Raw genomic sequence first — 27,261 nt, 5'->3', positions numbered from 1 at the left:
TTACTGTATCTGGTAATCGAAATAGAAACCATTTCTATTGTCTTTGCTAGGTACCTGTCCAATAGGGTTCAGAATCAGATATCTAAGGACAAGCACTTTACATCTAAAAACTAGCACATAGCATGATCTCAGTCTATATGGTACCATTGTCATAGAAGTGATGTACTCCTAACAAAGATCAGGACGGAAACTTTTTGGTAGTCAAATCTGTGAGATAACTGCAAGTGGCATTCCTTCCTGTTTACCTTGCTCGTTTGGTCTTCGCCAGTACCGGGGAGCCAAGTAGATACCACAGTGGTGACTTATGGATTACAGGTAAAGCCTCAGTACTTCAATACTTAAGTACTGAAGTACTGTGGAACTACTTGAGTTTTAAAGTTCTTTAAAAAAATAATTATTACTTAAGTAGAATTTTAAAGGAATACATGACACTTGCACTTAAGTAAAAATTTTCCTGAGTACTTGGTACTTGTGTTTAAGTAAAAAGTAAAAGTACTTGGCACAACACTGGATGGAGGGCCTACAACTAATGACCATAGATAAAGCAGACTAATTAAATTTAACGGAAGAAAAATTTTGGTCACAGCAGATACATGCCTTCAAATACCCAGGATGATTCTTATTTTAAAAAAACAATAAGACAAGCTTCACCCCGATGTCAGTGAAGCATATACGAAAAAGGCATCGACACTATTCATATGGAACACGAAGCGTTGATGAAGATCGTTAAAACGGCTGTTGAGATGTCTTGTATTTATCCTACTATGTTAGTTGGCAATGATACTGATTTACTCGTTGTTTTACCGATCGTTCCAATTGAAATACAAATAAAAGATGATACCTTCCAGAAGAATAACAAGGCGGTACTAGTGGGTTAAGGGACAAGCACATGAGGAAAACTAGCTTGGGACTAGAGCTATACAAGCCCATGATATTCTGCCATGTAGTATACCACCTAACATGTAGTATAAATGGTGTTGGGAAGGAAAGGCTATTAGTCTATTTACGGGAAACTATATTTTTCCGAAAACTTAAAAAATTTTTTTTAAAGTGAGCAGAAAAGAGGAAATAGCTAGTGGTGGAGAGCAAGCTTTATTGCCTGTCTATCAACACGTAAGCATTAAAGATTTTAACTCAGCTCACTATCGTATAATTCATTTGAAATCCTTAACATCTTCGGAACGTACGCATCCTCGAAACTTGTCACCAAAACGTGCAAAGTTTTGCATGTCTAATATTAGGTGTAAAAATGTAGTAAAAAAACAGTCTCGACCCGGATCAGCAGAACTCTGGGTGCAGAAAAAGTGAACAGCTGCGGCTCAGGGAGATGTTCTTATAAGAAGTCAAGTCTTGATTGATCTACGTTCAGCAAATCATGCAGAGGGATTTTTTCCCGAAATGCCAAGGAATCTTCACCCGATTGAAAAGCTTGCAGAACATCTTAAGCTCATTAAGTTGAGCCAATTCATACACAGTTTATTTAGCATTATTGTATTTAAATTCTTTAGTCGTGGTAAATTTTTTGATTTGAAAAAAGTTCCTCACACATTTTTCAACTGAGGTAAAATTCTTAGCGAAATTATCTAGCGAGGATCGCCTATACTATGGTTTAGAAGCAGAAGGGAGATCCCAAAACAGTATACCACAAGTGGAAAACGAATATATCAGATCAATTGACGAAGGATGGAGGAACAATAAATTTCAGACTTGACATTTCCATTGTAAGCGTCCCCTTTTAATAATTGAAGAAAATCTGAGATGGTGGAGCAGTAAATGTCAACCCACTTAGTACCGGATGAACCAACACTTATTTTGGGATGAATGGTAGGATTAGGTAATTAAGATGATTGTTTCTAATTTACGACCAAAATCAATTTACAAGGCTGCCTTTCTTAGGTAAAATTCAATTTACAAGAGTAGTAGAAAACAGTAATATATGTGCAACAGATATCCTAGTCCATAAAATCCTACAAAATATGGTGCGCTATTACCAAGGGTGGCAATCTTGCCAGTAACAACTACAAAGGTAAACAGTGTTCTCTTGAAAGGCTGCAACTAAGCATTCTTACCTTGCCTTTTTTTCGTCTTTGATGAGATTTTGAAATTCTAAAGCAGCTTCACGATCCGAAGATCGAATTCGCTCCCATTCAAGAGTAAGTTGATAGGATTCACTAACTGCAATGATTGGCTAAAAGTAAACGAAGAAGCTTTAAGGATTTTTCCGTAAAGTTATGATAGACGGTAAAACGGCTCCCTAGCCCGCAAAACGTATAATTGGCCTTGAAGAAAATTACTGTGTAACTTTTATTAAAGAAGAACATAGTCAAGCGACGATTTTTATTAGTGCAGTCTTCACATATGATAATAATAATAATAAACTTAGTGCTCTAAAGCCCTAGGGCCATGGCGATATACTGACATAAGCAAAACTGACATAAAGACTACAAAACAAAAACAAAAATACACCAATTACAAAGATTCATTTCTATACTCTATTGCAAGCCTGAAAAATTTTCGTAGTCTTTCCAAACTTACCAAAACACTCATCCCTCACAATGCTTGCCAGCCATCTTTCATCAAAACTACAATCACCATAAACTTCCTTTCATAACTCACTCAATTCTTCACACTCACTCATCATGTGACCAACCGTCTCTTCCATATCTCCACAAATGGGTCAAAAGTAAGGACCATCCCGCCCTTGCCTCATCCTTAAACATTTTCTTCGTTCCCCAAGTGGAAAATATTCACCCTCAATTCAATAATGTATTTTAGCCCTTCCTTCCTTAAATTCACTTTCAAAAATACCCCTTCGCCCCATGTCTCCATTACAACCACCTAAAGTCACAAGGAGTCAGAAAGGCTTCTTTCATACTGCCAAACCTTCACCTTTTGATCGCTTAAAATATTTCCTACCATCTTTGCCACCTCTTCATCTACACCCGATCCATGATTCTATGTTTCTCCCACTCCACAATCTTGTAAAATCTTCCTTATCTGGTACGGCCATAAGCTTGGGGACTCATCTCTAAAACCCTCTAAATGGGCTGATTTAAGTAGCCGCACTCATGGCATTTTTCACAATATGTTCCCAGAGCCTGATCACATTCACTAGCCTACAACTTCCTAGCGAAAAATTTCTAGATCTCTTCTAACTGAAAAACTATTAATGTTTCTGTTTACACCAAACCATCTCTTATAACAACCTAACTGCATCATTTCTAATTTGTCACTTTCTGGAACATATTGCATCAGCAGATACAATCTTATTTGTAAGAACCTCCCTTTGTATCCTAATATCTCTTATATCCTTTACCTGGATCATAAAAATTAAATTCAAACACCTCCTACCTACCTTCTCACTATGTCCTATATGCTTACTAAATAATTTACACTTTGCCTTAAGCTCACCCCTAAATACATCCATTCTTACAGAGTTTGTATTTCTCTACCTCCTAAAATAAATTTACCAGCCTCACTTAACTGGCGCTGCTTCCTAAACACCAAAGTTACTGTTTTACTAACATTCAACTCGAGTTTCTTACTTAATAGAAAAATTCAATCCAGTGTAAACCATTAGTTTCATAAAAATAAGTCCGTATAAAAAAGTTACGTGCCATGGTAAGTTACCTAAGAATACTAGAACTGTTTTCTGGGATACAAAAGCAGCTTTCTATAAGGGTACCCACTGGAAATTTTCTGAGAGAAGCTAAGGTGTGAAAAACGTTTTTTTTTGCCAGAAAAGCGTCATACTTTGTACACAGTAATGCAAATTTAAACTCCCCTAGTCCAAAACCTACAAGACTGCCAGTACTAAAGCTCTATAAACATATTATAGGTACGATAAAACAGGAATCCAATTAAACATCCCTGTTAAGAAAAAAACAGTACAATTTCAAGACTCTACCTAATGATTCCAATAACATACTTGATTTTAGTTAAAAATGGATTAGGGTAGCATATCACGTTTGGGGCACATCAATCTTAGTTCCTCAGTTTCTCGATATCCACCAACCAGCACTAAAGACGCTTAGGAAAAGTACATACCTTGAACAGTTTTACCCTTCAGATATAAAGTAAAATAATCTACATCTTCCATGTTTTTCAGTTAGTCCAGTAAATGTGATTAGCTGACTTTCCATCTTTTCTTCGTATGAACCAAAATTAAAATGGTTTCCCTCGAAGGATTTTTTTTAGAGTTTGTGAGTGTGGCAAACAACAAAACTGCCAAAATTTAGCGATATAAATTCTGGCTAGTGGCATCGAAAAAAACAAAAAAAAAAAACTTTTTTGCATGTTGACAAATGGACTGCCTAAAGGAGGTATCGATCTTCCGATTCTCTACCTTCGGCCGGGAGTGCAATGCGTGGTTGGGGGCAAATCACCCGAGGCTTCTTCTATTTTTCCCCAAGATTTTTCCAGGTACCTATTTGGAGCTGGGTGAACTCTGACTGAGGGACAACAAAATAATGTGTCATCCTATGTCTATAGGAGGCATGTTTGTTTGTGAGACATTAAAGTGAAACCGAATCCAAGAGCATGAGAAATTGATAAGACAGAGAACACCCAAGTTTGTCCCAGCGAAAAAAAGCTAACTTCCTAAATAACTTGCACTCCGAAATTGGCAAGTTAATTAAAAAAACTCTTATTTCGCCAAAAAGGCAAAATCTGTGCACATAATTTTGCTAATCTATTTTTTTTTTTGCATACTAACCTAGTCCTAACTATTATTACCAACAAAAGAGTAATTATTTTTACTATTTTTTAAATTTTAATCATTAGAAAGCAGTTACCTACTTTCAGAAAGCTATCAAGTCTGATTCATAAAAACTTTATGGAAAATTGGAATCCAATTTTTATAAAACAAAAATTCAGCTTGTCCTGAATTTTTCTGCTCGGTACACCGTTAGGGGCACTAATAGTTTTTAATTTCTAACTAAACTACAATGACGAAACGTCAAATTATAACCAAACCTGATGGAAAGTAAGAGCTGGTGTATTCGTTGTGGCTTTTGACCCTAATGTGAACTCTTAAGAAGAAGGTGAAGTCCTTAGAATTTTATTTACTTACGTCATTATGATATATACATTATTCAACATATTCACATATTCAAAATACGTCATTTTGAAGTCAAAGGCCGATTTGGTATCTTTTGAGGAGGAAAAAGCTTAACCCTAATTTTCGTCGTTTAAACACTTTCTTGAAAGAGTCGGCGGATTTCAACCAAACTTAATGGGGAGTAAGAGCTAGTGTCCACACTGTTCCTTTTAAGATCTAATTCCTACTTTTATGGAAGGTATAAAACAAACTCTATGATCTTTATGGAAGGACTGAATTTTTTTCGACTTGACGTCGACCAGAAAGATTTGTCGAATCTCTACTAAACTTGGTGAAAATTAAGAGCCATTATCCTAGTAGTACCTTTTCTGGGGTACGTAAATGGTTCGATGTTTGTGGGGAGAGGGGGTCCCTGAATTAACGTTATAATGCTCATCACCAATGCTAATAAGCTAATCACTGGAGAATAAATCTGCAAAAGCAGTAGGAGCGCTCCACAAGGGCAAACATTGAAGAATCACTACTCTAGTAGCTCTTTTAAAATTATTGCATCTCAACTTTTTGTCGAGTTTCTAGTACCAAAATACGTTCATTTTAAAGAACTACATGTCTCGGAAAAATAGCAGGTCCTTCTTTTCCTTCCCAAACTCCAAATAATCTAATAGTTTCTGAGATCACGATCTGAAATTTTTAATGACCTCCCTCCCTACAGCCTCTCATGGATGCAAGCACCCTCAAAACAGTCGTGTTATTATCTTTACATCTATAACGAACCAAAATTAACAAAAAAGGGACTATTTTCAATACGATTTAAACGGGGTTTATTTATGATCATCTAGTAGTCAAACAGTTCGTGGTAACGAACTGTAAGTAAGGAGCGACTCGGCTCAATAGTAACCGAAACTCCAAAAATGGAATTTTGATACCAATAGATCCATCAAAAGAATCGGATTTTATGCTGATTTCAAATATATAAGTTTCATCAAGTTTAGTGATACCCATCAAAAGTTACAAACCTGAGATAATTTGCCTTAGTTTCGGAAAAAAAAGGAGATACCCCCTAAAAGTCATAGAATCTTAATGAAAATCCCACCATCAGATTCAGTATATCAGAGCACCCTACTGTAGAGGTTTCAAGCTCCTATCTGCAAAAATGTTGAATTTTGTATTTTTTGCCAGAAGGAATATCACGGATGCGTGTTTATTTGTTGTTGTTTATTTTCTTCCCAAGGGTGATCGTATCGACCCATTGGTCCTAGAATACCGCGAGAGGTTATAATCGAACGAAAATTAAACGATCTAGTGCTCTTTTAAGTGACCCAAAAAATTGGAGGGCATCTAGGCCCCTTCTTCGCTCATTTTTTCCCAAAATCACCGGATTAAAACTTTGACATAGCTTTTGGTTCAGCATAGTCGAAAAATCTAATAACTATGTCTTTGAGGATTACTTAATCCTCCACAGTCCCCGGGGGAAGGACTGCAAGTTGTGAACTTTGCCCATTGTTTACGTATAGTGCTGGTTGTTGGGGAGTATACAGACGTTTTCAGTGGGTTTTTTTCAGGTGGAGGGGGGGGGTCGGGGGAGAAGGTTACGTGGGATGATCCTTCCATGGATGAATTTTTCATGGGGGAAGGGAATTTTCCATGAAGGGGGGGGGGGGTCAGATTTCCCAGCATTATTTAAAAAACAATCAGAAATTTTATTAAAAAAATAAATTTTTTCACCTGAAAGTAAGGAGCAATTTGAAACTTAAAACGAACAGAAATTATTACGTATATGAGGGGGTCAGCCCCCTCGTCAATACCTCGCTCTTTACGCTAAAGTTTTTTTAGTACGTTGAAAAAAGCTATTTATTCTAACTAAACCCTTTGTGATTCAGAGGTCATTCTTAAAGAATTGGATCAAAATTCGAACTGTAGCGTAAAGAGCGAAGAATTACCGAGGGGGCGAACCCCCTCATATACGTAATAATTTCTCTTCATTTTAAGTTTTAATGTTACTCCTTACTTTTAGTTGAAAAAACTTGTTTTTTAATTTAATTTCAGTAAAAACAATGATGTAAGTTATAAAGAGTTTGAATTATTCTAACAGATGTGAACCTGGATACCGGTTTAGAGCCTCTGCTCTAAACAAACTGGGCCTACGGTAGTTCTTTTTTTTTTTTTTTTTGCAATTCCTAAACTTAAGGTGCAATCAGCTTCTGGCACCAAAGATACTTCTGATTACCGAAGATAATTAGACTGAAAATACGATCTATAAAACTTACAAGGAATAACAAATTTGAATTAAAAAGGATGCTAAGAATAAAGTTCTAGTCCGTTCTAAAAAACCGTAGAGGTTGTATGCCTGTTTATGCCTGCTGGTGTTCCATCACTAATTATACTATCAAGTGTGAAAACTAATTAAAGTTAAAAAAAGCACATCAAACAAAGCCACAAAAAATTTCGAATAGATATCACAAACCTGGAGAACCCAGAAAGATTCTGGAATAAAATTTTGAATATCATCATGTCTAGTAACACATAAACCAAGGGTAGGAGTCTGGCAAGGGCCATATGAAATCAGGGTCGAATCTGAGCTACCATATTTGTCCTAAAATGAAAATTTGGTGAAGATTGAAGATTAATTTTCATTAATCTTAAAAATGATTAATGAAAATTGCTCATTAATCGAGATTTTCATTTGTGAAATTTGTTAAGATGATATAAAGTGTATATCAAAGGAGAAGGAGAGACGAAGAGAGAGAGAAAAAAGGAGGAAAGGGAGAAATAATAAGGGATGAAAATGTCTATGCTTCCAGAATTAGACTTTCTTCTGCGAAGATGAAAGTTAAATATTGCCTGAACTTTCAGAAAATCTGGAGATCTTAAAGGCTCACAAAATTCAATCAACTTATCCAGCTCCCATTTTTTTTTTCAATCATATCTGAGCAAAGAGTATTTTACTTCAATATTATTTTCTACTGTGTTTTCTTTTCCGCTTTAATTGCTTTGCTGGCTACTTGATAAAGCCAATGGTACATGTTTGCAGGGGCAAAACTAAGGAAACAAAAGGCATCTCCTCTGCCCACCACCCCACAAGGTCTTTCATTTGGCAACAATAGGTGTATAGGTGTCCTTTTTTTTTTCTTACATTTTTTTTCCCCGGCAGATTGATTTAAACGTAATTAAAAGTTTCATGAGAGTAATCGAAAGCGTGAATCAACTCCATGCATCCCCCTCCCCATTCTCAACAAAAAAAAATGTTTTCTAGATATTCATGCATTTCTAAATATATCTCCATTTCTAGATATATGGTACGTTTGAGTTTTTGTTCATTTCATATAACTGAGATCAAAATACTATTACAAAATTTGTGTTTATTCTCTCTCCTCATTTGCGTAGAGATGAAAATAAAAGTGTTAGTTTCACTGAAATAAGCGTTGAAGCTATTTTTATTTACGTTTTTTGCAGCAAATCTCTACAAGTTTTTTTTTCAAATTACAAAAGCACGTATATTAGACATATTCTTGATGTTAATAACATAAGCTACTACAGTGTTATAGAAAAATGCAGTTTTGCTTAAAAAATTGATTTTTTTTTTAATTACAAAAGGTTTTTAACCACATCAATTTGCTTTAAAATGAGCCATTAAGGAACTCCCTAATATGTTCCAGTGCCTAGCTATCTGAGGAAAAAAAGAAAGAAAAAAAGAAAAAAAAGATGCCGTATATGCAGAATATCGTGGTTGCAGCCACTTTTCTTGATTGTCGAGCCAATATATTTCCCTTTTTGTTCAAGCCAATGGACGGTAAGTTTCCTACATAGGGTTTTCGGACAAGGCGGTTCTAATAGTGTACTGCTTGTTTTGATCTGACTCTATTTTCAGGAGCTATGGATTCTTTTAGGAGTTATATTTCTTAGTATTGGACGTGACCGTCTCCTACTAGATTGCTAACTACCGCTGCAAACCAGACTAATATTTCCTAAACAACACATATCTATTTTATAACTAAACATTTCCAACAGACAGCTTTCAGAACAGTTCAACATAAAGTCAAAGTCTTTAAACTGAGGGAAGACAGAAATGGAAATTAAACAGAATTTACTCTTGTCTGCCGCAACAAACACCTGTGTGTCGCGTATATACAACTTAGGAATCAACAACAATGCAAAATCTGGTACTTACACGAAAGAACTTGGTTTGAAATCTAGTAAAAGCACAACCAATCCTAAGATCGAGCTCTTTTCGGGCATCCACACTCTTAGATTCATTTTCGTTCGGTTCGATCAGATTATCCATAGCTTTCAGAATGTCAATCTCGGTGATTGCAGAAAATTTCGCACGAAAAATAACCTACAAATAAGATGGATAAGACTAAAAATATAAAAACATAAAAGAAAATCCATTCAAAAAAATTGAAGAAAGTCCGAAATGGCCAGTCAAAGATTGTTCTAAAAATTCACTCTCTAGATATGGGATGACTCATTTTCGTAATTCTACAAGCGAGTAAAAGAGCCATGTGTAATATTTGTGGAAACGATTCAATTTTATATTCCAACATTTTAGAAGAGTTTTAAACAGGAATATAAAACTTAGTGAGTAGCAAAACGGCGTATTGTTTTTAGTACGTATTATATAAATAAAATGGTATTTTTAATAATTGTTCTTAAAACAGCAATATTTTCAATATTTTGAAAAGAGGTTAAGATAAAAGAAAAAAAAAATTATACCGAGCAGCTAACCAACGTATTATTTTTAGTAAGTGCTGTGATTAATATTATTTTAATAGTTACTTTAAAAAAATTATTCCTTTTAACATTTTTAAAGTAGATCCGTATTATATATAAAATAACAGTCACTAGCTAACTAATATGATCTTCTGCAGGATTTAGGTCAGGCCTAATTCCAGAGGACCTGAATTTTTCAAAAGATACCAAAATATGCCGGAGCCCATAAAATAAGTTTAACTAATAAAAAGATTAAAACAGTAAAATTAGAATAAAATAATTTCTTCAGGAATCAAAGCTGAAGCATTCAATTCCAAAAATGTTCATGATACAGAGGGTATGTTAAGCCAGGCCAAAGAAGACAAACAAATATATTTGACTTAACTTTTCTAAGATAAGGCCCATTTTTCTATCAATTATTGCTTTTAACTTTGTTCCTTTGTTTTATTATACAGCTTAATTACGAACCAAAAAAAAATGATTATAATGAAAAGAAAATATTAAAACTGATAAAACTTTTAATAAGACAGTGGACTTAGGAAGAAGAAAAAAAAAAACAAGTTTCCCAACTTAATTCAGTCCACTGTCTTATCAAAATTTTTATCTGTTTTCCATACTTTCATTTCATTTCAATTATAAATGGATATGCAGTAAGGTCTCAGAAACTGTCTAACTAAGAAAAAGGATTTTCTTTTGTATTTGTTATGACAGAATAACTATAATAACACATTCATTTGGTTAGCTTTCAAATATATTCTAAGAAAAGGTCAGACAAAAATATAAGAATTCATTTAGCAATCATCATATATCTCAACCTAAGGAACATATTGACCGTCAAAATCCAAAAGATGCTGAATAAAAACAAAGGCATGGCCGGAATTTCATTTCGGATTGCGCCCGATTCCTCAGTAGGAGGGGGAGATGAATAAAACTGCTTTGTAAAACATGTCTTTATAGCGATAATATAATCCAGAATTTATCTACCCAAAAACTTCACAAATAGGGGACAAAAAAATGGCTCAGTCAGTCAACCTTCCCTCTAGGTATGTGATTCCTAAACAATTCGTATTCGCTTAACGATTAAAAAATGTTCAATTCTAGAATCATTAACACAGAAGCCGCCTGACTGAATTTCGTGCTTCTTCCTCTGAGAACTCTATTCCTACAATTGATGCCAATCAAGCACATGAAAATATTCCGCGCTTCAATTTTGAATTGCCTACATTGGGAATAAAACAGCTAACACTGGGATTATTTACATTTTGCTCAATTAATTTATGTTTTAAGAGGGTGGTATGAAACGATTCTGCCCTAACAAAGATTCCAGATATTTGTTCCTTAAATTCCCCTTTTTTACTTTATTTTCTTTATTTCCCATTTAAATTCTTCTATTCTGCAAAGTCTCCTTGTAAGTCTGCAATTCAACTCCCCGGTGATGCTTCCTTAACCCGTCTAAATAGTATAGGGCGTCTTTCTCAGAAAAATAATACTTATGAAAGTATTTAATGAAGGCATTGATTCCTCATTTAACAATAATATCTCTCTTTCAAGCACAACTATTAGACTAGGGAAGGAAAAGAAATCGCTTAGGGATTATTTTAATTAGTAAGAGGGGTGGTCAGCCAACTCAAACTCTAATTTTTGCAATTTCACCATTTTAACTACTGACGCGTGGGAAGCCACACTGCCTAGGTAAACAAATGTTTTTTTCTGTAAATATAGCCGTTTTCCCTAAATTTCTGCCCTTTACTAACTTATGTCAAGTAATGCATCTATAGACAGTAGCAATGGTTTTCCTCTTTAAGAATAAATGACATGTTCATAACCTATGAACATTTGGAAATATTCATTTGACAGTGTTTTTGGTCTAATATGTGCAAATACAGCACTCGACGCGCAAAGGAATTTTTAATACCTAAATCTTGATTCAGTATTTGACAAACACTTTCTTTAAAGATTAGAACTATTACGTATATGACGTGAGTTGCTCCTCCTCAACATCTCACTCTTTATGCTTAAGTTTGAATTCTGTCCCAATTCTTTAAAAACAATTCCTGAAACACTTTGTTCTTTAATTAGAACAATAAGAAGCTTTTTTTAAAATTACTAAAAAAAATTAGCGTAAAGAGCGAGGTGTTGAGGAGGAGCGGTGTTGCGAAACAACAAAAGCACGAAGAGGTGTTGAGGAGGAACAACCCCCTTTCACATACGTAATAATTTCTGTTCGTTTTAAGTTTTAATGTTGCTCCTTACTTTCAGTTGAAAAAGCTTGTTTTTTTTGTGTAATGTCAAGAAAAGACGCTTAGCAACAATTAAAACACATCAAGAAATCAAAATAAAATTTTCTGTCTTTACAAACAACGAAAAATATTACAGAACATATCTATACTTCTACTACCGCAAACACTACTGAATTGAAGTGAATTTATATTATTGTTTGATTATTTTCTCGGGGTGGCGGACGTAGTCCACCAGTCTCTCGGTAATTTTGAAAATGGAACATATTGGTCGCGCTAGTTTTGGTAAATAAATACGATTTCTATTATTTTCCCCCGCCAGTTCTTTAAATTTTTCGACGGGGAGTCCTTGTGAGAAAAAATTTAAGCGTGAATTTTTATAGATACGCTAATTCCGGCTATCAGATCAGCCATAAGGACCACGGAATGCTCTGAATAGGGAAGCATAAGCATATGTACGGAGAAGATGAAATATGTAGTAGCACGTGCTTGATAAGATAGGCAGCATTGATCCAGAAGTCCTATGTCAGTATAGGCGAATTTTCAAAATTTTAGTAGATAAGTACACAGCGGGATAACCAATCGCTTTTCATATAAGACTACACAGGGATAAGCAATCACTATCTAGACAAACTTTCGTTAATATTTAGGAAGAAAGTAGTTGATGTAGATGAAATAAAATTTTTAGAGATCTTCATGAGTAGGTACTTGGGTTGATTCCTCAGAGTTTCATTTATGTAGTTCAACTTTTTTCTGGAAATATTAAAGAAAGTCATAATTGCTACAAAGTTGCAATTTCTATGAAGTGCACGTGAATTAACGCAAAATTTTATGAGATAAATTGTTAGTGATCTTTCGTGGTCCATCCAGCTAATGTATGTTGAAGTAGATTAGGACGATTTTTTCAGCAGGTAAGCTCTTCTCTAAGCCAACAGGTAGTGGGAGGTTAGCGTATCCAGGCCTGTAAATTATGTGCAAAAAGAGTGGTAGAACTGGTTTTAAAAACCATTTCTGTTTCTGGAAATGGAATATCCTAGATATAATGAATTAATCCAAAATTTTAGTGAGTATACATGGTCGCCTGTGGTAAGCAATTGCTTTCCAGTCCATCCAGGAAAACGTCAAATCTTCCTTATTGTTAATATTTCAAAGAACTATCGTAAAACTTTTAGGAATTACCTTAAATATTAACTCTTGGAAATCTGAATGCTTATTTCACCTAAATCAAGTAATTTCTCGTAACATATTGACGAAAATTTTACCCAGAAAGAGATATGTAGATTTGCCTGAAAAGTGATTTTTTATCTTACTATGTAAATTACTTACAAAAAAAAAACATTTTTTCCCCCAGGTTTAATATTCTTCTTATAAATGCCTATGCCTGCCTATCCAGACCCCTTCTTGTTCCTAGTGGCCAAACTTATAGCCAAAATTAGCATATCAGTAAAAATTTACACTTTCATTCTTTTTCCCACGTTGAATCACTTGAAGAACTAGAAGAGAAAGGTAAGAAAAATTATGTTTATTTACACAAAAAGATTGAAACTCAATTAGGTACGTGGTTCGAATCTGAGATTCACCGGTCTACTCTCTGAAACTGATGGTTTCAGCATTATTTTTTTTTAGATTATTAGAGAAACACAGTGAGACTTAAGTGTTAAGCCAATGAGACTGGTAGACCCCCTGAAAATGAAACAAAGAAATAAAATAACTTAACCTGTTCCTTCATTGTAGGTCGCTTAAGAACCGGTTTAATTCTATCTAGAACTTCGAAACAAATGTTTTCTCCCTCTTTATCACAGTCTAACCACAGAACAACAAAGGTGGCCCCTTTAGCTTCACGTGATAGATGTGCAAGCATGCGAAGTTTCGGATTGGCTTCCTTTTTCTCTGTAGGACATGAAAACAGTTCAACCTATAACACATAAAAAATCACAAGTCTATCCTACATCTCAAATATAAGGTACTTTTATGCTTTGACTGCCGAAATAATTAAATGATGTCAATAGTTGAATTACAAAAACTCATACTAATAAGTTTCTGCCTTAAATAGCCTTTTTTGGAAGACGATGAAACATTCACCTACGGTGCATTTTATTTCTTTTCTTTTTTTATCTATCGAGACTTCTCAGAAGACTTTTGATTGCATTCCATTCCATTTCTAGGATCTTAGTTTTATTAAAAGGTGTTTTTTCTCACTGGCAGATCCAGGGGAGGACCGGGGACCCCCCCCCCTCCCATCGAGATTTTTTCTGGTGTCCTCTTATACTGTTTTTTTAACCTTTTTTATAATAAATTTGTCAATTATTGGCACCTTTGTCACATTGCCCCCCCCCCCCAAGATTCTGCTCATAATAAATCTCTTAATAAATCTGTTTAAACGACTCCCATCCCAAAAGAAAACTGTGGGAAAAATATACCGTTTTTCGTAATTTTGATCCCCCTATCCCGAGGAAAATCCTCTGAAAAGAATAGCGCATAGCACGAGTATAGCACATTACCTAGATGCACATAGGTCCGAACTTCAGAAGGGGATGGGATGTGTCAGAGCATTTATCCTATGGGTGGAGTTGTAACTGTAGTAAGTCCATTTTTAGACGACTTTTTATTAAATATTTCTGTATTTTGTTTTTAAAGTTGATTATTTTTCAAAATTTGTATTGCCCCCCCCCTCCCCTCCCCATTATCTTCCCTGCGTGCAGGTGTGGCTCATTTTTATCTGACCAATTTATGTCAGTAACATGTGGTCAGAATATACAAATTAGCATCTGCTCTTCAAAAACAGACAAGGATGTACACGGAGGGGGCAACAGCTTATTCTAGACTTGCTGAAAAATTTTAAACTTAGCCTGAATATTAATAGATATTTACCTATGTCATGTACATAGGGGAGCTTTCATGTCTGTCTCCCCTCCCAAAATTTGGGAGGATTTGCTAAAATACCCAGCATTTCACATTAATTTGACCAATCCTATTGCGTCATCATAGGCAGCGCAATAGTGCTGTCTTAGTAAAGAACGATGTTGGCACAGTGTATTATTATTTTTTATTTTATTTTTTTAGACCAGGGCATTTCTTATTGAAGAAGTTGTCGTAAAAACTTCGAAAAGGCCTCATTCGATTCGAAATTAGAAGGGCTTGTGCCCTTTTTAATAGCCGAAAGTGATTGCAAGGCAACTAACACCCCTTCCACGCCCACCATTTCCCCAAACACATCCAATAAAAATTTTGAGATAGCCACTTTGTTCAACGTAGTTTAAAGGTCCGAAAATTATGTATTTGAGGATAAGACTTCTCCACAGCCCTCAGGGCAAGGGTTGTAAATTATGCCTAGAGGGCATATAAGGTTTTTTATAGAAAGCGTTGTCGTAGAAACTTGAAAAAGGGCTCATTCGATTGGAAATTGAAAGTGCTAGTGCCATTTTTGACAGTCGAAAGTGATTCGAGGCCAACTAACCCCCCTCTCAAGCCCACCGTTTCCCCAAACACATCCAATCAAAATTTTGAGATAGCCATTTTGTTCAACGTAGTTGAAAGTTCTGGAAATTCTGTCTTTGAGGATGACAAACCCCCCACAACCCTCAAAACAAGGGTTGTAAGCTATGCCCTGGGGGCATACAAGGTTTTTATAGAAAGCACTGTCGTAGAAACTCAAAAAAGGGTTCATTCGATTGGAAATTGAAAGGGCTAATGCCTTTTTTAATAGTCCAAAGTAATTGGAGGGCAACTAACCCCCCTCTCACACCCACCATTCCCCCAAACACATTCAATCAAAATTTTGAGATAACCATTTCTTTCAATCTAGTTGAAAGTTCTGGAAATTCTGTTTTTGAGGATGACAATCCCCCCCACAGCCCTCGGGGCAAAGGTTTTAAAATATGCCCTGGGGGCATACAAGGTTTTTTATAGAAAGCGTTATCGTAGAAACTTCTAAAATCGTTCATTCGAATTGAATTGAAAGGTCTTTTTAATAGTCGAAAGTAATCGGAGAGACAATCCCCCACGCCCATTATTTCCCAAACATTTCCAATCAAAATTTTGAGATTGCAATTTTATACGATGTAGTTGAAAAGTCTGAAAATTATGTTTTAGAGGGTGACCCCCCACCCCCTCTATAGCCCTCAGGACAAGGGTAGTAATTTATGCTCTTGGGGAATATAAAGTTTTTATAGAAATTTTTGTCATAGAATTCGATTGGAAATTGAGAGGAGTCGTGTCTTTTTTATTAGTCAGCGGGCAAAATGATATTATTAGTCGAAAGTGATCAGAGGGCAAATGACCCCCTCCCCACTCCCCTAGACCATCATTTCCCCAAAAACTTCCAATCAAAATTTTTGAGATAGCCATTTTGTTCAACGTCTTTGACAGGTCTGGAAATTATGTCTTTGAGAATAACAAATCCCCCCCCCCAGCCCTCAGGGCAAGGGTTGTAAGTTATGCCCTGGGTGCATATAAGGATTTTTATAGAAAGCGTGGTCATATAAACTTCGGAGGGGGCTAATTGGATTGGTAATCAGACGCTCTAGGGCTCTTTTTAAGAGTCAAAGTGATAGGAGGGCAGCTGCCCCCCCCCCACAAACACACACATACACGTCGGATTGTCCCGAAATGCATCGAATAGAAATTTTGAGATAGCCATTCTATTCAAAATAGTACAAATATCATATAACAAGGCTTCTGGGGTTAAAACAAACCCCAGAGATTAGGGGCAAGGGTTATAAGTTATGCCCAAGGGGTATTTTATATGGATGGGGTGGTTATTTAACTTTAGAAGATGCTCATTTGGTTGAAAATTGGAAGTTCTAGTTCCTTTCTAAGCGTCAAAAAAGATGGACGGCATTTAGCCCCCCCCCTCTCCCACAACCCCTCCTTTCACCAAATGCATCTGATTGAAATTACGAGATAAAGATTTTTTTTAAATAGTCCAAAGAACATATAATAATGTCTCTAGCGATGACACAACCCCCCAGCGCCCTGGGAATAAGGTTGTAAGTTATTTAATGAGGGCATATAAGGTTTTTATTGAATGGGCGGTCGTATAAACATCAGACGATGCTTATTTGATTTGAAATTGGAAGTTATAGTGGCCTTTTTAAGATTGAAAGTGATTTGAGACCGAACAGCCCCCCCCCCTTAATGCTCAGCATTTGCCTTAACACCTCCAATTATACTTTGGAGATAACAATTTTATTCATTGTAGTTTAAGGTTTTGGAAATTATGTCTTTCAGGAATACAATCCCCCAAACCCCCCACAGCTCTCAGGGAAAGGGTTGTTAGTTATGCCCTTGGGGCATATAAGGTTCTTATAAAAAGGTTGGTCGTACATACTTTGGATGGGACTCATTGGATTGGTAATCATCAATTGGTAATAATCAATTGGAATCAAGTTCTAGTGCCCATTTTAAGAGTCAAAGTGATCAGAGTGCAGCTATCCTCCCCCCCCCCCCACACACACACACAAACACGTAGTGTTTTCCTGAGATGTACACAATAGATATTCTGAGACAGTCCTTTTATTCAAAATAGAACAAATATCGTATAAAAAGGCTTTTGAGGTTGATACAAACCACCAGAGCCTGAGGGCGAGGGTTAAAAATATACCCCTGGGGCATTTTAGGTTTTTATTTTGGGGATGGTTGTATAAGCTTTAGAGGTGGCTCATTTGGTTGGAATTGGAAATTCTAGTTCCCTTTTAAGAGTCAATAGTGATGGAGGTCAAGTAGCAAACCCCCCCCCCCAACCCCACCAAACTACTCCTCTTTTCACCAAATGCATCTGATTGAAATTGTGCGATGGCAATTTTGTTTAAAATAGTCCAAAGAACATATAACGATGCTTCCAGGGTTGCCACAACCCCCACCCCCAGATCCTGGGGGAAGGGTTTTAAGTTATGCCCTGGGAGCATATAAGTTTTTTATGGAATGTGGTCGCATTAAAGTCAGATAAGTCTCATTTGTTTTTAAATTGGAAGTTATCGTGCCCTTTTTAAGAGTCAAATTGTTTTGATAGACCCCCCCCCCCAACGCTCGTCATTTCCTATAACAAATAACCAAACACAGTTTTCAGAAATCAATTTTTTTCAGCATTGTTGAACGGTTCAGTAATTACGTGTAGAAATGGTTGCAGTAGCAGTAGTAGCATTAGTAGCAGTATGCAAATAGCACCTTTTTTTCAACATCCCCTTCAACACACGATGCATTTTTAACTTAATACCATCAACCAGTCCTGAAGTATTGCTGATACGTCCTCTTCACAACCTAAATGGGCATAACCTGTTCCGATTTATTTCAATACAGTTACAATATTACTCAAAATTTTCGCCTTAATACCCTTAGGTTTATTAGTTGTAGTAGTAGCACCAGTAAATATAGTAGTAGCAGTAGGAGTACAGTTAATAGTAGTAATAGTAGAAGTAGTTGTAGGAGTAGAAGCATTAGCATGATGATGCAAATATTGTGTTTTTGTGAGTTCAGAATCCCCCAGAACATGCGTTGTAGGTTTAGACTTCACACACGAAACTGTTCCTAAGATATTGCTGATATGCCCTTTTGACAACCAGCATACGGATGACAGGTTGTCATTCGTACAACAGAAATATTCTCTGAAAATTTTGCCTTCATACCTTAGAAGGTTGTGGATTTTGAGATAGCCAGAAGACACTGTGTGTATTCATTTAATGCTGCTTCTACGGTTACTGTAACTAACGACACATATTACATTATCTAAAACCTGTTACCTACAAAAAAACAGTGACCTATTGAATGAAATTGGATACAATTTTTTGGATATTTGGAATGATGAACCAATCATAAGGTGATTGCCAAGCTCACGTTGACCTACCTATTCAAAATTAAGTGTAGTTTTTGCCTTTTTGATAATACATTTCAATGGTTCAGTTCACAAAGGATGCTGTTGTTCTAGAAAAATTCAGAAGTTATCCACCATGGCCCTGCCGAGTGTTGGACATAATTAAGGCCAAGAACAATAAAATATCTTACGTTGTATTTTGTTACGGAAGCCATGAAATCGTGACAACAACAGCCTCACAGCTTTCGACCTTTGTTAGCATTTCAAAGGAGGCTAAGAAGAGTACAGTTAATAGTAGCAATAGTAGCAGTAGTTGTAGGAGTAGAAGCATTAGTAGCTCCAAGTTAAAACAAAAGTATTAACTTTTGTTTATCAGGTCAACTAGAGGATGTATATGACTAAATTAAACACTAGCCTACTATTTGTGTCATGATTTTCAAAAGAGTTTATGTTGTTAAAAATTGCTGAAAAAGTTTCTTCAGCATATAAATAGCAGGCCAGACAATAAATTCTTAAAGAAAAACCAGAAAGATTCAAATTATTATTTTCTTTCTCCCAGAAAAAGACTATGTCTATATAAAATGAACAGAAATTAATTAAAAAAACTTTTTCCAAAAAAAAGTTTTTAAAAAAACAGTAAATAACTACATTAAACCAAAAATGAATATGATTAGAAACAAGTAATATATCAAGCATACAGCTGCCACTAATCAATATCAATAAATAAATGAAACCCAGAACAAACAGAAATTAAAATAAATAGCATAGTCAAACAGAAATCTAGCAGATGTTAAAATGAGTAGAGTTTCAGAGTTCAGAGTTTTTATTCCACAATACATACACAATCCAATCACAACACTCCTAATCCCCCTCGAAAGGCTCCATGGCCAGGGATACAAGGGGGAATGAGAAAAAAAAATACAATATATCCAAACAACCATAAAAAAGAAATCAATCGCCAAACAACATATAAAATTAAACCATAAAAATAGACCATACCTGAGGCCTGGGAGTCATAGCAAAGAGAAGACCACCATATAAAAAAACTAAACATTCAGGGGAAATCAACTCCACATAAAAAAAAAAAAAAAAAAAAAAAAAAAAAAACTATTCTGTTTGATTCTTAACTAAATGGTCCTTAAAAGTCCTCTTGAAAGTGCCAAACGAGTGGCATTTCTGTACTGAAGAAGGCAGGGAGTTCCAAACCTGATGACAAGCGATGAGGCGATTGAAATCTGACCGCACAGTGGGAGTAGGAGGAATGCAGATATTATGTGACGAACGAAGGTTATATGGAGCTGAATCAGAAATAAACTGAGGAGTTTTTTGAAGAGATTTTGGAAGATTGCCATGAAGCTGATGAAAAACAAAAGAAGCACAAGAAAGAATGTAGATAGACTTTATATTTAGACGCCGTCTTGGTTAATAAGGGTTGGTAACAATAACCAGACGCCTTGCTTTGTTATACTTTATAGAAAATGACCGCAGTGTAGACGGAAAAGTAGACATCCATACTATGGGACAATAAGAGACATATGACTGGACAAGGCAGAAAAAAAGAAGCTTCAGAATAGATCCAGGAAAGGTGTGTTTGAGTTTTCGAATGACACCCAAACTCCGTGAGACCTTAACCCTAATCAGGGCTATATGGTGTCTAAACGAAAGGTTCTCATCAAGCAGGATACCAAGAAACCGAACCAACCGATTCTTTGGTCTACACAAGGAGCCTTGTGACACCTGAAGCTCTGTCAGTTGAGGGAAATCTACACCAATTCGAGAAAAAATAAGAAAATGTGACTTGGCAACTTTCAAGGCCAAGTAATTCGCATCAAGCCTTGAAACTACTCTCTCGAATATTGCCACCAGGTTAGACCTGATATCACATTCCATCTTCCCTAGAGTCCCAAAAGTGTTGTCGTCAGCAAAAGCAACGAGGCAATCTTCATTAGAAGTAGCATTATTGCAGCATACTAGAGGACTGGTGTTCTTGACTGCTGAAATCAGATCATTGACGTAAATCAGAAATAAAACGGGGCCAAGAACAGATCCCTGGGGGATGCCATATTCTACTTCAGAAGGGCTCCGGAAAAGCAGATCAATTGAAATAGGTCTATCAGAAAGATATGATTCAAACCAAGAGAAAGCATTTGATCTTATACCAATATGCGAAAGTTTCCAAAGAAGAATCTGATGAGTCAAAGAATCAAAAGCTTTACGAACATCCAAAAATAAAGCTGCCAGGATAAGACTAAAATCTATTGCCGAAGGACTGAAATTCAAGAGAGATACACAAGCATACTGTGTAGAGCAATTCACTCATAATCTAAACTGTAGATCATGAAAAACTTTTTTGTGATCCAGAAAACTAAGAAGCCAGGATAGCATAGCCTTCTACAAAATTTTGCTGAAAACAGATAGAAGAGAAATAGGCCTTTAATTAGCAGGATCACTCCGGGACCCACCTTTATACAGCACTATAACCTTAGCTCGCTTGAGTGATTCAGGGAAAATTTCTTTCTCGAAAGACAGATTGACAAGCTTAGTCAATAGTGACAGAATAGCAGGCAGAACGGCACGGATAACCCTTGTAGGAATTCTATCTGACCCAGAAGACGCTGAGAGTTTAAGCGCATTTACGATCTGACCTACCTTAAAATCATGAACAAGAGTCAAGACCACTGACTTTAAACCTGGGAGTCAAAGGTAGACTCTGAAATCGCAACAAGGAGTTGTAGAGCTCCCTGAGGAAGCTATCGTTTTTCCTATATTAGCAAAATAAGACGTAAGCTCTAGCTGAACATTTTCTTCTCCTTAGGCAATTTTACCATTGACTATTAATATTGTTGAAACTGAAGACGGAGGGGGATTAGGTCTAAGTACAGAATTTATAACTTTCCATGTCTTCCTAACATCTTTTCCATACTCAAAAAAGTTTCTGTGACAATACTGAGATTTGGTCTTCCGACACAGAGATTAAACATACTCCTATAAGCCTTGAACCGCTCATGATGAGAAGCAGATGACGAAGCCTTGTATAGCTTCCACAGATAATCTTTCCTTTTCCAGCTTTTATGGAGACCTGGAATCATCCACGGATTCAGAAGTACTATCCTTATTGAAGTATGAGGTATTGGATTCCGGTGACAAACTTATAGGATACATTCTTGTAATGAGTCATAACAGAAATCAACCGAGCGTTGAAAATACAAGTCAGACTAAAAACTCGCTCAGGGCTGATCAGTCAAACGAGAGTTAAGTAGACTAATATCACTGACACCAAAACGGAAACAGGGGAGAGTAGATGGCGACGCTTTACGCTGCAATCGATCAGCAGTCCTATATCGGGAACTAGCAGGAAAATGATCAGAAATATCACTAACCATCACCGAATTATCTAAGACATCTAGTGACGAAAAAATATTATCAATAAGTGATGCAAGCATCTCAGTAACTCGGGTTGGTATACAAACTGAAGGTAGAGTTCCCGCAGAAAGCATCATTGACAAAAAATCTGCAGCCGAAGCAGAATTTTGATCCAGCAGGTTAAGGTTGAAATCCCCCATAAGGATTAGTTCGCAAGGATGCTTTTGGACTAAGTCCAAAACCTCTTCCAGAATTTTCAAAAACGAAGGAATAGATCCACTAGGGGATCTGTACACCAAACTGACAACTAAATCCTTACAACCTGACTTAATCTCAATACAAAGGGATTCAAAAATTCCTTCCTCATTTCTCTCCAAATCACTTCAGATATTATATACAAGATGATCGCGAATATGGAAGGCGAGGCCACCTTTCACCAGCTGTTTCCGGTTCATCCTATCCATCCTAAATCTTTGGATATCCAAAAGCATATCCTTTTTTGAATCCAGGAAAGTTTCACATAATCCAATAACATCCAGAGTTCCACCACTGACGATCCGTTTCAGCTCATCAAAAGAGGAGCAAAGTCCCTGAATGTTCAGGTGAAGCACAGAGAAAATACCATCTTGTTTAGAAGAGGCAGAACCATTTAATTGCAAAACATATTTACTTTCAATAACTGGTTTAGGATCATTATTATTCCTATTTCTACTTCCAACTGAATTATTAATTATACTTTCTATATCTAAAGGATTATTTTGTAACTCAACAAAACTTTCCCCCAAAGAGTTGACATCACCCTGGTCACCAAAAGTATTAATCATTTTACTTACGGTGGATAGTAGATCCGCTCCGCGACCAAACTCACCAGACCAAAGGTTATCGACATCACAGCAGAGCTATGGCATCTATGCAGAAGTAACGCTGAACTCAAAGTAACGCAGTAGGGTTCAAAACCCCTATACTTTCTAAAAGCCAGAATATAATTTGTACTTTACTGAAAAAATTCTTTTAAATGTTTTCACTTTTATAACTTTAAGAGTCAAAAATTAATTAAGATTTTAATTAATAAATATCAGCATATGTTTATTAAACTGACAATGCACATTCATTTGAATTTTTTTCAGTAAAGTACAAATTATATTCTATTACAAATTATTAAGAATATGAGAAGGTTTGCCCCTAGTCAATACCTCGCTCTTTACGCTAGAGTTCGAATTTTGTTCCAATTCTACAAGAATAACCCCTGAATCACAAAGGTCGTTTCATTAGAATAGATAGCTCTATTGAAACTACTAAAAAAAACCTTAGCGTCCAGAGGAAGCAACTAGTGATTTAAGGAAAACTTTAACTGATACCCAGTATAAGAAAGATGACAAGAGTGAATGTAGTAATTATAGTGGCATTAGCTTGATTTCAGTAGTAAGTGAAATGATTGGCACAATGGTATTTATTAGACGCAGAGTTGTTGCACATAAGATCTTAAGAGAAGAAAATAAGTAATTCCTTAGACCACAACGCCTTAAAAATGCGAATAAATAGATATATATATATATATATATATATATATATATATATATATATATATATATATATATATATATATATATATATATATATATATATATATATATATATATAACGGGTAAAACTTCTAATTAAGATAGTAAATATTAAACTAAAGAATGCACAGATATTTCATGGTTTCGTCAGAAAACCTACAAGAGATGAAAGAAAAGCTAAAGTTTTTAATAAGTTTTCTCTTTTCTTTCTTCAAAAAGAACGCTTTTCTCTCCTTTTATTCGTTGGTAAAGGCTTCCAGCGATGAAGCCGAAAGATTCGAGCATATTTTTTTCTTACTGTCTCATTTGTCTTATGCAACTGAATTCTTGTTTACCCTAACCCCAATAAATTATAATCATTTGACTCAACCCTCGTTCTACCCAATTCCCGTTTAACTCAAACCACATTTAAGTTAACCCTCGTTTAACTCAACAAACATTCAACTCAAACCCATCAATTCCCCAAACACATCCAATCAAAGTTTTGAGATAGCAATTTTGTTCAGAATAGTTGAAAGGTACAGAAACAGTGTTCTGCGGATGTCAACCCACCACCCCCACCATCAAAGTCCCTGTGGCAAAAGCGGTAAGTAAATGCCCATTGTTTACATATAGTATTTTTTTTAATGTGCTACTAGTATTAGTACTATTATTGCACCAACTACTTCTAAAGCGACTACTATTAAAGCTAAGGGTATTAAGATGAAAATTTTAGGATATGTTGAGGGAAAGTTAAACGATATGGAAATAAACTATATGCATACAGGTTGTCAAAAGAGGGTATCAGTAATATCTTAGGAGCAGCTTAAGAGTGTCAAATCGAAACTTTCAGGGCATGATGAGAGGATGTTCAACTGACCAAAAAGCAGTATCTGCATACTACTACTGCTACTACTAATACTGCTATTACGATTACTACTACTACTACTACTACAACTGCTACAGCGACCATCACTACTTCTAACAGTATTAAGGTAAAAATTTCAAGGGATACTGAGTGGGAAGTTGGTTTTTTACTATTCAAAACCAGAAAAAATGAAAATTGTTGAAAAAGGAAATGTTAGCATGTTTCATGTTTTTATGGATACACTGATTTTGTAGTTAATTCGTTTTTAGACTTCAGAGTCTACGTTTAGAGTCTGTGTTTAGAGTTAATGTTGAGAGTTTGTCGGAGTTGACATTGGAGATTACAAAATTTTCTAAAAAGAGGGCATCTAAAAGGATATGGGAATGGGAGTAATTTCCCTTCAATCACTTTTCCACATCCCCCTTAACATACCCTAAAAGTTTCAAGCTAATGCCCTTAACCGTTCCTTAGATATTGTTGATACGCCCTTCCGACTACCAACTCTGGCAAGATTAAGTCAGCAACTATGTTGACTCACAAAGAAATATTAATGCTACAAGCCAATGTGTTTTCTTGGTCAAATTTAAGCTCGAAAAATTAGTTTCTTTAAATCGCAGGTGGAAACTGTTTATATATACATAGGAGAGCCATGTCATTTATTTGGTAGTGAGGGCCAAGGGTCCAACCCTCCACTAAATAGAGAAGAAGTGAAGGTACTTCGCTGTACATCAATCACACTAACCAATATACTTGTTTCCATTCTTAATTAGCCCTAGGAAGCTCAATTCAGGATTCAATTATCACGGATGCCATCAAGTGTGGGAAACTGTTTGGAAAGTCATCCGTGAGTCAATTTCAAGAAATGCCATTTTTTGAAACAGATATTCTTGCAGATAGATCTCAAGGATAGATGAAAACTAAAATGTTGGTACCTTGAAGCTTCACCATGAGATTTCCCTTATTAGCAAGTTGGTGCATGTCCTACTTAGGTGTGTTCTTAATTAATTTTGTATCTAGGGCCATTAAGGAAAAAAATTAACAGGAGAACTTACAGGATCAACTTTGCTCCAACTTTTATACTTTTCTGGAAAATCTAATGACATAACATGACCACATACTGAAGTCATTTTAAACAGGACATCTTGGCCAAGGAATTTCCCTTCCCACTCATGGACGGAACAAGCTCCGTTTGACCCTATAATTGAGAAAAAGAAACATCATAGAAAAAAAAATGACACCAAGCACAGGAAAATGATAACGAGTAGTGCCTTTCAATTTAGGACAAAAATTTAAGTTTAGAAAAATAATTTTTAAACTGAAAGTGAGGAGCAATATTAAACTTAAAACAAACACAAATTATTCCGTATATGAGGGGGATGCCCCCTCCTCAATCCCTCGTACGTTACACTAGTTTAATAGTGCTTTAAATAGGCTTCTTATTCTAATCAGAGAAAGAGCGAAGGATTGACTGAACTGACTGTTTTAAGCCTGAAAATTAAAATAACCTATTAACTTTCAACTGGAAAATGACAAAAAAAAAACGGATTAAATAACCGAGGAAAAAAATACAAAGAAAATCAAAAACAAATGAAGAAATAATAGGTAGAGAGAAGAGGGAAAGTAAACAAAGGAGGGAGAAAAATTATATGACAAAATTGCGGAAAAACCTGCCGAGAAACTGCCTTATTGGAGAGAGATAGAGGGACATCAGAAGGGGTGGAGTTACATAGTAGAATAGATGGATGAACAGGAGAGCTCTGAGCTGCTATTGATGATCGTTTAGCTACAGAGTACTTCTGCGATAACAACTACGCAAAGAAGAAGACTGAACCTACCTGAGTCTGTCCGTGAAAAAAACTGTTGTAGAGAAGGTGGAATTGTACCCTAAAAAGTAAAATGTGCAAAATAAAGATTACTTTTACCTACAATACGACCCAGTAGAGCTAATCCAGCATAACTATACAGATCAGAAGAAGGGTATAGCCGAGGGAGAAATAAAGTAGCCTTCACCACCCTATTTTAGGCTCTTTGAAGTAAGCACATAAAAGATTTGTTAGTACTGCCCCAGACAGAGCAATAATATAAAGGCAAGGAAATATAAAAGCATATTAAAGAGAAAGTATAACACCTGGGGGAAGAAATGAGTAAACTTGCTGCAACATCGAAGACAGACGGAGGATGAGGGAACGGGTGTGAGTAATATATCATTTAAAAGGAAGAAAACAATCAAAAAACAAACCTAGAAATTTCACAGTAGTAGCTTGCGGTACAATATCGTTTCCATAAGTCAGGATGATGTCAGATTGATGCCAACCAGCCAGATTTGCCATCTCACTCCCTCGGACTATTTGTTTGGGCTTTTTCTACAATTAGTGTATGGCTCGACGTCCGCAACTACTTGATTTTAACTACTTGATAAGTATATCTATCATCCGTCCATACGTCATTCCTAGGGCAGAACTAAGGTAGATAGTCACAGAACTAAAGGATGAAAGAATGGATTGATTTTGGGTTGACGCGTGACGAACAATGTCCACTGGACTTGTATGCAAAATCTGGGACTGAATTTGCTGGGACTCACAGGCGAACAAGTGAAATCTAAGGCTAATAGGCTTGGCCGCTTGTAGTCTAAAGGTGAAATACCGTGTAAGAGGATTTACACATGAGCAATATGT

General features: G+C 35.9%; 1 protein-coding gene across 1 annotated transcript; it reads right to left on the bottom strand.

The window, feature by feature from the left end:
* Nucleotides 1-26,922, bottom strand: LOC148955248 (DNA topoisomerase 3-beta-1-like). The gene is made up of 7 exons (XM_089106750.1): nt 26,826-26,922; nt 25,639-25,781; nt 13,724-13,921; nt 9,228-9,395; nt 7,524-7,652; nt 2,070-2,188; nt 1-82 (listed from the first exon to the last, which is right to left on the bottom strand). The coding sequence occupies exons 1-7, from the start codon at nt 26,914-26,916 to the stop codon at nt 1-3; spliced, it is 930 nt and encodes a 309-aa protein (XP_088962876.1). The 5' UTR covers nt 26,917-26,922.
* Nucleotides 26,923-27,261: the final 339 nt, after the last annotated feature.

This window comes from Artemia sp. Qi Xiang Cuo, chromosome 2 (genome assembly GCF_049724085.1).
Source record: "Artemia sp. Qi Xiang Cuo chromosome 2, ASM4972408v1, whole genome shotgun sequence".
NCBI lineage: Eukaryota > Metazoa > Arthropoda > Branchiopoda > Anostraca > Artemiidae > Artemia > Artemia sp. Qi Xiang Cuo.
This window is presented reverse-complemented; position numbering and strand designations above follow the sequence as displayed.

What these genes read in the sequence shown, in the direction of transcription:
- LOC148955248 (XM_089106750.1), bottom strand. Translation starts at nt 26,916, where the DNA reads ATGGCAAATCTGGCTGGTTGGCATCAATCTGACATCATCCTGACTTAT. An exon ending in TTCAAACCAAGTTCTTTCGT is followed by an intron (nt 7,653 to 9,227) that starts GTAAGTACCAGA and finishes TTTTCATTTTAG; the next exon opens with GACAAATATGGTAGCTCAGA. An exon ending in AATCTTTCTGGGTTCTCCAG is followed by an intron (nt 2,189 to 7,523) that starts GTTTGTGATATC and finishes GTTTACTTTTAG; the next exon opens with CCAATCATTGCAGTTAGTGA.